The 12,946-nt window shown below is 38.2% G+C and overlaps 1 protein-coding gene across 3 annotated transcripts in view; it reads left to right on the top strand.

Moving 5' to 3' along the window:
• JMJD1C (jumonji domain containing 1C) overlaps positions 1-12,946 on the top strand; it is a 158,605-nt gene that overhangs the window by 44,681 nt on the left and 100,978 nt on the right. For all 3 annotated transcript variants that reach the window (XM_030276681.4, XM_072930884.1, XM_030276682.4), the window contains exon 2: positions 6,866-7,030. In XM_030276681.4, coding sequence (XP_030132541.4) covers positions 6,866-7,030 — 165 coding nt within the window. The remainder of the gene's footprint in view (positions 1-6,865; positions 7,031-12,946) is intronic.

A 12,946-nucleotide genomic window follows, 5' to 3' on the forward strand; every position in this document is an offset into this window, starting at 1 on the left:
TTTCTTTGTTAAGTCCAGTAGAGTTATGATTTAATTCCTGGTTTGTGAATTTGGAAAAAGATTTGCAAAATAGGTATGCCAAATAATTTAAACACTTACAGTGATTTAAATAGCTTCTAAAGTAAAAGTTGGCCCTCCTGTAGATTATTGTTTTATTAGAGGGAAGTATTTTTTTGAGAAATTAATTTAAAACTCACATATGAGAAGTATGGGATTTTTTCCCTCTTTCATTTAATCGTAGATCATATTTTCTCCCTTCATCTTTCTGTTCAGAATATGCATATTAAATTGTGCAATGAAAGTCACATGCTTGTGTTAGATGGTTTTCTTTATTTTCAAGGATGGTATTGGGGCCTGCAAGTAGGATGCTTTTTTATTCTGTCATCTTCTCTGCAATCTCTACTTCGTGCTCTACGTGATGTGCTGGTTGCTTAGCAATCCAAGTTACAGACTGCAGCAGGCTGTTGCAATAATACTGGTATTTTTCTTCAGTTTTGCAACCATGTTTTTCCTGCGTTTTTCTTCTGCAGAGGCTACTTTATTGTCAGTGTTCAAGCATGCATTTTGGGGAATGCAGAATTAAGGTTTGAAAATTAAACTGTACATTCTGATTGTTTCTTACCCTGTAATGTACCTTGAGACGACTGTTTTCTGGAAAGAAATATTTGCTTTTGTTTCGAGGCCTCTCTGTATTTGTAGGATATTTATGTTTTAAGGCTTAATATAAGGAAGCTACCTGGAAAATCCATGTTTATTGGAGCATGGATTTTCTACATCTGGCCCTGTTCCCTTCTGCACATGGCATATATTTGAGATGTTTTCCAGCGAGTCTGTACCTCTGATTTGCTCAGGAGCCTGTTGGGAGAGCAGGTTGGCTTGGCTTCAGCATGAGTGTGTCTGTCACTGTGTGACTCAAGCAATGACACAGCCTCCTCTGTACTTTTATACATTTTGAGCAGATGATCCTGAGGCTGCAGATTTTATTCTTCCCTCAGTAATGAGAATAGTGCTTTTGGAGGGGTTGTCTCCTTGCATTTCAGAGGAGCTGTAGCTGGGTGCTGTTATGTGTGGGAGGAAGTAAGTCTTGGTGCTTTCCTGCTGGACAGACCTAGAATCATTTTGTGCTAAAAACAAAATAGGGGATTTCCAAGCAGTTGTGAATCCTGAAGCAACAGAGACATAATACTCTGCAGATAATGAACCAGCCTCTTTCTGTACACTTCAGCTTTCCAGCTTATGATTGAGGACTGCTGCTGGTAAACTACACCTCTTCCATTTTCTTTTGAATAAACAGAATTTAAGACTTCAGAATTATCAGCATGCTGTTTCATGGTAGTAGGGTATATCAAAACAGGATTTAATCTTTGAGGAATCATCCCTTTGATTTCCACAGCTCATCTGAAAGTAGCAGGACTTTCTCTTCTCATTTAGTAGAAAATTAAATCTTCTGCCCTTAAATTTGTTACTTCTTGCAAACTCCACAAATAATCAAAATAGATGTGCAGATTTGAATATTTGTTCAAACAATTTCATGTTTTAAGAGCTGAAATAGCATAAAATAACTCACACTACTAACTTGTCCCATGTTTTAAGGAGCTTCGTGTTTATGTCTGTAAAACATCTGATTCTACAGCTTTTATTCCTAGTGATTGAGAGTTAGAAGCAGGGCTCTTGCATTTCAGAGACAAGCTATTATGTTCCTTAAATTGTGGAATACCAGTTTTGTCAAGAACATTTTCAGGTCTTCTAGAGACTTTCCATGGTATTGTGGGTGTCTACTCACCCTGACTAAAAAATACACTGTGCATTTAGGACTTTTTATCCAAACTAGGTACTTTCTTGACTGCAAATATAAGTGAATGAACAAGTCTGATCTGCAGTAAAAATGCTGGCTATTTTTAAGACTAGATGGAGGCAGTAAACCCCATCTTTTAATACTAAAATACTTGCTAGTTAAAGACCAATTTAATGCTATTATTTCAGCTGTTTCAGTTGCTTTCAGGCTATATGAGGAATGCCAATGTACTTTAAAATGCTTTTTATGACTGCTTTTTATTGTAGAGTGACTGTGAAATGCTAATGTGAAAGACTGAGGAAATTTTGGTGACAAAAAGCAACATTGAAGCCCTTTATTAAAGAAAAATCCCGACTGCTGCTTTTGGTTGCTATTTGACCACTTTTCCATGTGGAAATGGGTAGCACTTGCTTAACAGAGTAGTAATTTTCCTGTGTTAAGCTGTTTTGCTTTATAGTAACTTGTGCTTTGATTGCATTTGATTAGGTTAAGATGTATTTAGAAAGACTTGACTGCTGGGTAATGCCATCTCTATGAAAGAAACAATTTGTAAAAACCTGAGAAGTCAAGGATATTTGGAACAGGATGGGAAGGTTAAGTTTTATAAAAGCAACCTTACTGTCTCCATTCCTTATGTATTTACAGCTAGCCTTAGTTTATACTAGCTAGATGCTTGGCAGTCACATCCATCTCCATCCAGGAGATGGACAAGCTTTCCAGAGTCTAGCATAGTTTGTTTGAATTTTCAACTGTGTACCATGCTGAGAAAGCACATTAGAGCTGAGCAAGGTGTCAAGAGTTGTCCAGTGTTCAGAACTCCAGAAACATTCCTGGCAATTTCAAACCCCCATCCCTGCCATGGGTGGCTCAGTGTGCTATCCCTGGACTCACTGCCTCCCTCCTCCTCTGTGGCAGCAGCAGGAATTGCTGCCTGCTCCCTTGGCTGCCTAGGTTTTCTTTCCTGCAGGTAGATTTTCCTTCAAAAACAAGAAACTCCCAGAACTCTTGTTAATGGGCCAAGAATAATCTTTTCTTAAACATCCCATAGACTGCTTGTTCCCCAGAATGAAAATTCGCAGGTTGTACTTAACATTGGAGAATATGGAAAGGGAAGAACTCAATTGGACTTGTATTTTGAATTTTTCTGTGACATCTTATAATGTGGTTTCTGTTTCTTTAAGTTACTCTATATAACTTGGAGGTGTCAAACAGAAAATTTTTGTTTTCCTTTGATGACATGCCTCCTGTTGGAAAAATATTCTATTTGTTGCCACCAAAACATGCTTTTCTACAGTTGTGTGTTTTTAAGTAAATTTCTGTTAAATTATGTACAAGGTTTACATTTGTGTATTCTCTTGACCATACATCACAAGCTTGGAAAATTGACAGCTACTTTTTGAATCTTGATTGCATGCTAAGACATCTAGGTCTATCATAAGTTGCATAACTAAGAAGTTTGAATTGCACAGATAATTTTTAGTAGCTAAGTCTGGAGTTCTCAACATTTACAATTTACTTATAAAGTATATATGTGTAATAATTGAACATGGCATAATAGTTTGTGTTGTAATATTAAAGTGTTATGAGTGAAACCCAGTGAGATGCACTCTGAGGCTCATCTTGAAGTCAGTAGCCGAACTGGATTTGAAAAAAGACTATTTAATATTGTACAGAAGTAGTGTTTTCTTGGCCCTATTGAAATAATCTTCAGAGAGGTTGCTTGGATTTTTTTCTTCCTATAAATAAACATTTTGTTAACAATCATCAGGTGATAAAGGGGAAGCTGTACTCTCTTCCCTTAGGAGAGCAAACAGAACTTGAATAACAAGGCACTCGGGTAGTTTAAGAAAGTGGACGATGCACAGACTATGCTTTTAAACATTTTAAGTCAATTTTTTTTAGAGGTCAGCATTGCTTTTGTGACAGTTCTAAAGGGTTTCAGAATTTGGGTTTATTTATTTGGAGCAGAAATGGCTGGAAAACTCTCAATCAGTGCTGCATGTAGAGAATTTCACCATGGTTGTTGTGTTTGGGCTTTGAAATAACAATATTTTGTTGCAATTGCTTGGCTGACTTCATTGGAAATAAATTTGTTGTCTTGCTTTACTTGGAAAAGCTTGCTAAAGCTTATGCTGCTTCCTGTTGGAAAATAGCAATGAGTTACAAAATTAGCACATTAATGCCAATTATAAATATAATATCATTCCAGTGGGAATTTCTCCTTTTTATTCAAGAGAATGCATACGTGGTGAGAAGACTTCAGCTACTCTGGGAACACAAGCATAATATCTACTCACAAATAGCTGACAAGGCAAGGAAGCAAAATTTGGCTGAAAATTCTCAAAATCAACATTCATTCTTAGGGAGGCAAATGTCATAAGAGTTTCTTGCTGTATAGCATTCTGTCAGTGGAGCGAAAAAGATTAAATATTTTTAGACTTTGCACTCCTTAGAGGGTCTAACATTGGCTCTATATTTTGTTTTGTTGGCGTAGGTTGCTGGATTGCTTCTTTTCCCTTTCCTCATCTTTTTCCCTTCTTACTCCCTTTCATAAATTGTGCTGTTTGAGATAGTGCTCGTCTCTGTGTGGGAGGTCAGTGTGCAGAGAAAGGGGAAGCCTCTATTCTTCAGAGGCTTTACTGTTGCCTTAGAAAAATTAATTTCCCAGCCAAACAGAATGGGCACTGACTGGGCGCTTCATTTTCTCTCTTGCTTCTGCTTTTCAAAAATAAACTTTAAAAAGCCAGCAGATAGTTAATAGGCTTGGCATGGAAAGCTGAAAGTGTGGAAGCTGGCAGAAGTGATTCCCAAGTATTGTGTGTATGGAACTAAAGGGGGAAATATGGTGCCCTGAGCAATGGCAGACTGGCTCTGTGCCATGCTCCATTCTCCACTTTTCTTGGAACTGCTCCTTTGAAGATCTAATTATATGGTGCCAGGAGACTCTGCAGATCGCTCAGCAGTAACTCCCACTGTCGCTGTACCGGATTTTGGTTTATTTGGGGTGCAAAACTTGCACACAAACACTAGATTGTATCACAGTTAACCACAAGTTTTGGCCAGTGTCCAGAAGATACAGTATGTTTTCGTGTGGCTGTTTCTAAACTGCTAACTCTACTTTAGACTTATCTGTGTTTTTCAAAAATATTTATTCACTTGATTCCCCTTGCCTCCTATTTTTATAAAAATCTGCTGCTGATTGGTGTGAGGTCTGGTGCTTAACCTCTTAACACCTTGCTACAGACTACCCAGGTGAAGTGTCTTTGCAGATACTAAAACAAAATTATTTGACCAGTCTGAAATAATTGAGTGAAATATGCAGGAGGAGAGGCCAGGAGGAAGGTGAATTTTAGAGAATGCTTTTTAACTGTACTGTCATTAAAGGTTGTGTTTACAATTGATCAGATGACCAAATTACCAAATTTACAAATAAATGGCTCTTTAGAAGGGTTCAAAGTAGCTGCAAATACAAGATAATGAATGCTGCTAGAATGATTTGGGATATGATATGCTTTCCTGCCAGTGTTTTAAAGTTTACTCTGTTTACTGTTAACAGTTCCTCTTAACTATTTTGATTAAGAAATTAATATTCTGCAACTTTATTACATATTTTAGAATTAATATCTAGATGTGAAATTATTAACAAGTGGGTTTTTTAGTGGTAAGAGTTTCTGCTGCTGATTTCTACTTTGTTAGAATAAGAGGTAGTTGCTGTAGTAATGAACAGTGAAGATGAGGATTTTATTGATCTGATGCTTTAAAGAGGGAAAAGGAAAGTGGGAATGAAGTGGGAGTAATACAGGTTAAAAGTATCAGTGCAGGAAAACTGGGATGATGAGCTTGGGGACGGGAGTGAGAAGTGCCTGGGTGGAAATTTAAGTTGTGTACTCAGAAGGGAGAAGGACAAGATGAGAAGGAACACTGTGTAGTACACGTTTGATAGTGTGAGACAGAAAGTCTAGACAAGAAAGTATGTTGTAGGCCTAAAATTAACCAGAGTTAAAAGAGAAGAATATTTCTGTGACGGTGATTTTTAGTTCTCAGAAGCAGAATAGAGGAAGAAACTCCAGTTTTGGAAATTGCCTTGGGTGTGGCTGAGGGCTGAAGTTCAGAAGGGTAGGAAAGCATCTTCCCTCCTTCTCCACTTAGCGTAACAAGCAGTGGCATTTTTTTGTATTTTGCCAGCTGATTTTTCTTATGAAATTTCTCATAATTGATAAAAGAGAACAATGCATTACTTTAAGTTATTTTAAAATTTAAAATAAATTCTGTATTTTTGAAATGTAATGGGTTTAGCAGAGTTGTGTTTGGTAACGTAGATAGCTTTTGGATAGCTTTGAGATCCCTCTGCCCTGCACAAGAGGAGACAAAAGGTTTGGTGTGTTTAATTTAAGGTAGTGGTTTAGTGAGTGCAGCTGAGGGGAGAAGGTACAGCTGTTCTGTATTGGGGAGGGACAGGGATAGCACGAGATCCAATAGTTACAAACTGGCTCCACATTAACCAAGCTGGAAACAAAATGGGGTGGTATTGTTTCTTGTTTGGTTTTTTGAGTTGAATTGCAGGAGGAAACGGAGCTGCTTCTGTGAGCTGCTGTTTGTTTGACTTGCTTGTAGTAGCAAGGTCTGCAGGCTCAGGATATCCTTTCTGGTGCTGTTCCAATTGACTTTTTATTTTTCCCTTGAAACCATTTCATTGGTTGGTTTGTATTACATGACATATATTTGAACTGAAAATGAGAAGTATTTGTAAAACTTAGTGATTATGTAGATAGCTGTATGTATTACTTGAATGCTACTATTAAATACTTAGTGTAATGCTTTTTCTTCATGAGATAAGGCACCCAGTGTTTGTGGTAATATTTTAGTAAATGTAAGTCTCCTCTCTTCACCACAAATGCACTGCTAAGAAAACTGTCTTCTGTGGTGTAGGAGCTGAATATTTAATTTCAAAGCCATAGCATTAAAATGGGTAATAAAAAATATCTTGTATGCACTGGAAAGTGTATGTAGATGAACACGTGCTGTGTATATGCAATAATGTGTGTCCTTTCCTTTCTTAAATTTCCCCAGGTATATGTGGAATTTGATGACCTTGAATGGGAAAAGCGAGAATGGGTTAAAGTTTATGAAGATTTTGCAGCCTTCTTGGTGGAGTACCAGCTGGTCTGGGCAAAAAGAAAGGACCCAAGCCAGACTCAGGGATCAAAGATCAAACAAATTCAATGGCCTGCATTGGTAAGATACTTTAACAATTGCATTTCCTAGAGCATTTAATTATCTTTAATTCTGTCCTTAAGAAACTGTCTAGGTTACTCCTGTGGTGTTGGGAAGTGATGAGCATGGAGGGGGAGCAGGGTAAGAAAAAATTTGAGTGATGTGACAACAGTCACTCATCTTCCTTTTTGAATCAACCTAAAGCACTGCAAAAGTGGTCTCTGAGTGACATAATAGGATTAATGTCACTTTACATAGTTAAAGCCTCTTACAAATATAAACTTACCACTAACACAGCTTACTGCTCTGTAGAGGATTGAAATTAAGGTGAAAAATAAACCCTGAAGCTTGTGATACCCTCATCTTCCACAAAGAAGGTATCTGAAATTCAGGTCAGAGTTCAGAAAGATGAGAAAAGATGAATCAAGTAAATGATAATTGTTTGCCTGGTTTATGAGGTGATACTTGTGACTCTATTCTTTCTGGATTGGTGCCCAAGCTTTTAAAGCTGTTGAGATAACTGCTAGGAGGCTGTGTGCATTTGTGACATGCCTTTAGATATATCTGATGAGATAATCTAGAAAGCAATAAACATATGTGCTTTTTTTCTCCAAAGAAACTAGCAGTGTATCAAAGTCTTCAGAAGAGCCCAATAGATGTGAGATTTTTGGGAACCTACTGTATTGGATGGTTTTGTATACAGTTGGGGAAGATTCCTCACAGACTGGTGGGTGAAACAGGCCTCCAGCAAATTTGTGGAAATGATGAAGCGGAGTCTTAGATATATTTGATAATAAGCTTAATATCTGTAACTTCACTCTTGTTTTTTTAGGTATTTATAGTCATAATGAATTTAGATGATAATTTTTCCTCTGGCTTTTGCTGTATGTTTCCTTTCAATATACTCTTCATATTCTTGTCTCTGAGCACCTGATGGATTTCTTGGAATGCTATTGTGGGATAATTTTTTTGAAGCTGGGGTGGGAACAGTCATGTTGAAGGTCATGAAGCAGTCTGGTCAAAAAAGTAATAGATGATTTTGGATTGACTTACTCCTCTTCAGTTTCATATTCCTGCTTGACTCAGCTTGTATGTTTGTGCTAACGTACTTGAGTAAAGCAAGCTAAATTTCTGGATGTACAGGCTGAGTCATATATTTGCTTGTACAGGCAAGTTAGTATATCCTTGAGCAAGACATTTTAGTTTTAGGGAGCCGTGTTATTTGCTCTTTGAAGCCACCCATCTCTCCTTGATTGAGATGGGTATTTTATATCTAAGTATTCTATTTTACATGCTTTTAATCTCACCCTCTAGGATAGAGATCCTTCTTGGGTTTAGAGGGGGTGTATTTCTATAAAGTATTGTAGTCTGGCTGCTGATCCTGTCCACAAGTTGAAAGTATTTGCTAATGTGTGGAAGTGTTTTGGTTGAACCTTTCTCCTAGCAGACACTTATATCAAACTTGTGCTAGTTCAGCAAAAGGTAAAAACTTTTTTTCTTCCATCTGTATCTTATAAATTCCTTGATTTTTATAATGTTTGCACTCCTGAGGGAAGTGATAGGCATGAGAAGGAAGGTTTTAAAAAGATCTTCCTTCTGCTTTTACAGTTAAAAAATTGAAATCATATAGTCTGAAGTGAGGCTCAAATAGCTTGTCAGGTCACAGTTTTCAGATGTTAAGGATGAGAAATTCTCAGCATTTATACTTGGCCTGCGTACAGATGTTCTAGCAATTGTTTCCCGAGTCAAACCCTCTAGTCATCCATTCCAGAAAAAACATATTTGAGGGAAAGTGCAGATAGAGGATATTAGCTGTAGTCAGAGCAGATTCCTTCCACAGAGACCTCCCAAGGTTTTGCTGTGTATCAATAGCAACTCTGAGCACACCATGGCATGGGGGACAGTGAGGGTGCTCAGACTGGCGTGGAACTTGTGGGTTTTCTCCAGACTATCAAAACACTTCAGTGGAGTGGAGTGGATGAGCTTTGTGAAGGTCTGTGTGGTGTGTTTTGGTTGTGGGGGGGCTTTTTGTTTGTTTATTTTCCAAAACAAGACTCATTAAAAATAAGAAAGCATGAGAAAGGTGGTAAAAAAATTGGATTGTCAAACAGCAATAGGAATATTTGCACTTTTATGTGAAATCCTAAGTGTGGACATGGTAATACACATATTTTGGAAAAGCTGAATCTTGATGTAACCTTTAAAGGTAAAGTCTCAAGCATTCCCATGCATGTGAACAACATTGGAAAAAAATCATACAAAAATTTTTCTTTTGATACAGCTTTATTTTGGATGCTAATGTAAATACAACAGAGCATTATTTTTAAAAAAATTATGTGTTATTTCTCTAGGATCTTTGCCTTCAGTGGAGTGAATGAAAACTTCTTGTTTATTTAGATGGTTCTTATCACCTTCTCTTTTCCTTTGATTAATGCACTCTGTATGGTATTCAAGCCTGATCAGAAGACAACATCTGCCATTGCTCTGGGGCTTTTTTTGTGGGCAGTTAGCAGTCTAGTGTCTGAGTACTTCAGTTACTGATTGCTTTCATCACTCAGTTGTGTGATATAATGTAATCTCCACTTTACAGATGAAATTCCTAGAATGCAAGTTGTTCACAAATGTTGGTATTTTAAAATGCCCGAGTGCCTGAGGTGTAGCTATTCCTGAAAGCACAGCATCCACTGACTTTGCGTAACTATGGTTTAAGATTTTAGGCTGAGAAAGGGAGGAGATGGAAAGCACTGTCTCTTTCTCCTTGTTTGGAAACTCAGTAACAGGAGAGGGGTAGACTAGCATCTGAATTCAGTTTCTCTCATGATGACACTATTTTTTTAAGTGACATTCCTGCCTCAGGTGAAGAATTGGCTGTTAATGAACCTGGAGCCCTATTGCCAGTAGCAAGCTTCTTGTGCTGACTTTGACTGGATACCTCTGCCACTGTGCAAGGCTGAGGAGGAGGGAGGAGCTGTAGTGCCTCAGGTTGTGCATGCTGTAATCAAATGCTTTTTCTTCCTGTGAGATGATTTTCTAGGAGCACTGGAGGACTTGGCTGCCTAGCTGGTATAACTGGGAATCACCCTGCTTGTGAGGTGTTTGCAGTCATAGAAGAAAAGACTGTCCAGAAGCCTAAAGAAATGGCAATAGTGATAAGCAATGTCAGTGTACGTGTAGCCTGGATATTGGGGAAGAGGATGTTTGGTAAGCAGTGCTTCTTGTTAACCTTAAAGAAATAGATGTCGATGCAGGAGAAAGCTTCTTGGCCAAAGTGTTAGCGTAGGAAAAAATGCAAGTATGTGATGCTCCTCATTGACTTTAAGGTTATGGAGTAGTATGGATTCTGAAAAAATTGTAGGTAAGTGGAAATGAGTGGTGTGCCTTCTCACATTAAGGGATTAAAAACTGTAGCCAAGATAAGGTGTTGAAGTTGAAGGCATCAGTTTGGTTAATTATGGGGGCTGCATCATGTCACAAAGATAGAAAAAGATGAGAGTGATGGGTTAGGGGAATCACCAGTACTTTAAAAATGAGGCAGAATTGGGGTTTTGAATTTCTCAGAAATAACTTTGCAGCAATTGACATGATGAGTAAAACTTTTTTACTTGTAGGTAGGTAAGGAATAGTTGTATTTTAGGGAGAGTAAATCAATTTACCTATATAGCAATAATTTGGGTACTATGATGTTAGAGATCAGTGATAAAATCATGCATATGGTATAATTCAGTCTGAAGTCTTAGGAATATGGTGGAATCCCCTCAGCAGCCAAGGGGGGAGATGGAAGTACGTGTGTGGGCAGGGTGACAAATGGGAGCCAAGGTTTTAATGTGGACTGAACAGAATGCTTCTGTGAGCTGTCAGTTTGAATTTAATTACTGCCTCCCTAATTGCACATTAAAATATCTGGAAATAAAGCGTAGAGGGAGAAAATGAGATGACAAAGGATGGAAGCAGCTAGAGACATTTTAGAGAATAATAGAATAATGTGCAGGAAAAGTTTTAAGGTCATAGACTTACTAGCAGAGGGCACTATGGTAGAAACATGGATAGCAGTTCACATTTTTTCACAGCAGCAACTGTACATGTTTTAGGTACAGGAAGATGTAGGCTGAGTGTCTTTCTTAATAATTGTGTTTGGGAAGAGGGTTTTGGGAACCTGAATGATATGCTGAACCAAAAATTTATTATTGAAGGTCTACAGATAACAATGGAAGAGAGACATTTCAGACAGGCATTTTAAGAAGCATGGAAAGAAGAATAATGGAAAATGCAGTAATGATTAAATGAGTTTAAGGTTGATAGGTTATGGCAAGTCTGTACTTTCAGGTAAAGGATCTAGGATAACACAAGAGGTTGGAAAAGAATTGGAATTGGATATAGAGAAAAGTGAATGCATTGAATGAGAACACACATGAGAAACTTCTGTAACAAGAAAGGAAGAGGATGTTGTAGAACAGAAAAGGAAAAGCATCTTATTTTAGCCTTTTCCTTTTGGAAGAAACTGATGGTCTTGTGCAGGGTAGATGTCAAAGGAGGAAACAGTTTGGCTCAGTATACTGTGATGAGAAACAGGACTGGGGAATGGTACATTTAGCTGGCAGGGCAGAGCTGGGTGCCTGGAATGATGATGAGTCAGTGTTTCATGTGTTCCTCTGGGTATGCCTTGTTTTGTGAAGTATGTGTTACCTTTTTTTTTTAATACCTGTAAACCAACCAGTGCTGGTTGTGAATTCAGTATGAATCCATATGTAATAAATCAGAAAAAAACCATAGTAGTTTGTTGCTCTGAATATGAAGACAATGCTTCATTAGCTTTACAGTTCTCACCCTGTCAAACCAACGGATTTGCCCTTTGGTCTCTGCTAATATAAAGTTCTGCAGTAACTATCACTGCAGTTTCAGGGCTGGTATACAGCAAGAACTGGTTCTCCTGCAGTTCTTTGTTTCTGAGGAATATATAGATAAAAGCTAAAATACATTTTCATGAGGAGATCCTGAATATGCATATCTCCTAAGGCAGGGAGGCTGGAAGAACAGCTCAACCTCCCACCTCTGCCCCCAGTAAAAAAAGGAGCATGCCTGTTTGCCTCTCTCTTGGATCAAGTGAAATAATTGCTAAACCAGTGGCTTGAGAACAGTCTTTCCTGGGACTCTATGCAGGGCTGTGCAAGAGTATAGAGCTTTAGCCAGACTTAGAGCAAAAACAGGGAGGAAGAGTGACTCTTCACTGGCAATGGCGAACCCTTTCCCATTGTGAGAATCTGGAGCTGCTTTACAACGGCCAGTGGCACATGTGGGACTGTGGGCCTTCAGTCTGACTGTCATGCTAATGAGGAGATCGTCTTCAGCAGAAGGAAGAGATGAGGTTTGTTTTGGTGGCAGTGGATGTGTTCCTTCTGGTTAGATGTGAATGAGCCCAATATGTTCATGTGCTGGCTGCATGTTAGGGCACTTGGTAAAGTATGTGAGGTGAAGTGTGCCTGGGTACATGGAAGAGAAGACTTGTCCTCTGACCTTATGTAGCCTTTTCCCTCCTCCCTCTGTGCCCCTCTGTCCCAGCTGTCAATTGCAGAATCCCTTTGCTTGACTGCATTCTGCTTCAGCTGGCTTGATTGTGCTAAATTACAAAGCAAGTATTTTTGAAGTGCCATTTTATTGGTGTTTGTGTCATGATTAAAGAAGAAAGTGTACAGTTTGTACAACAAGCTTCTACAGGGCTTTCAGATGTTTTTGAGACAAAATTCTTTATTTTTGGCACAATAATTGAAAGTAGAAGAGGTTCCTTATTCATTTCTGTTTATACTGTGACACACTACTACTTTTTCACTCTCTCGAGGATTTATTTTCTTCTTTGTCTTGATGATCTAATTTTAACATTTCTGAGTAAGTTTCTCTTTTATATGTTGATCCCATGGCTCAGATTGATCCCTGTCAAAATCA

Source organism: Taeniopygia guttata, chromosome 6 (genome assembly GCF_048771995.1).
Source record: "Taeniopygia guttata chromosome 6, bTaeGut7.mat, whole genome shotgun sequence".
Lineage (NCBI taxonomy): Eukaryota > Metazoa > Chordata > Aves > Passeriformes > Estrildidae > Taeniopygia > Taeniopygia guttata.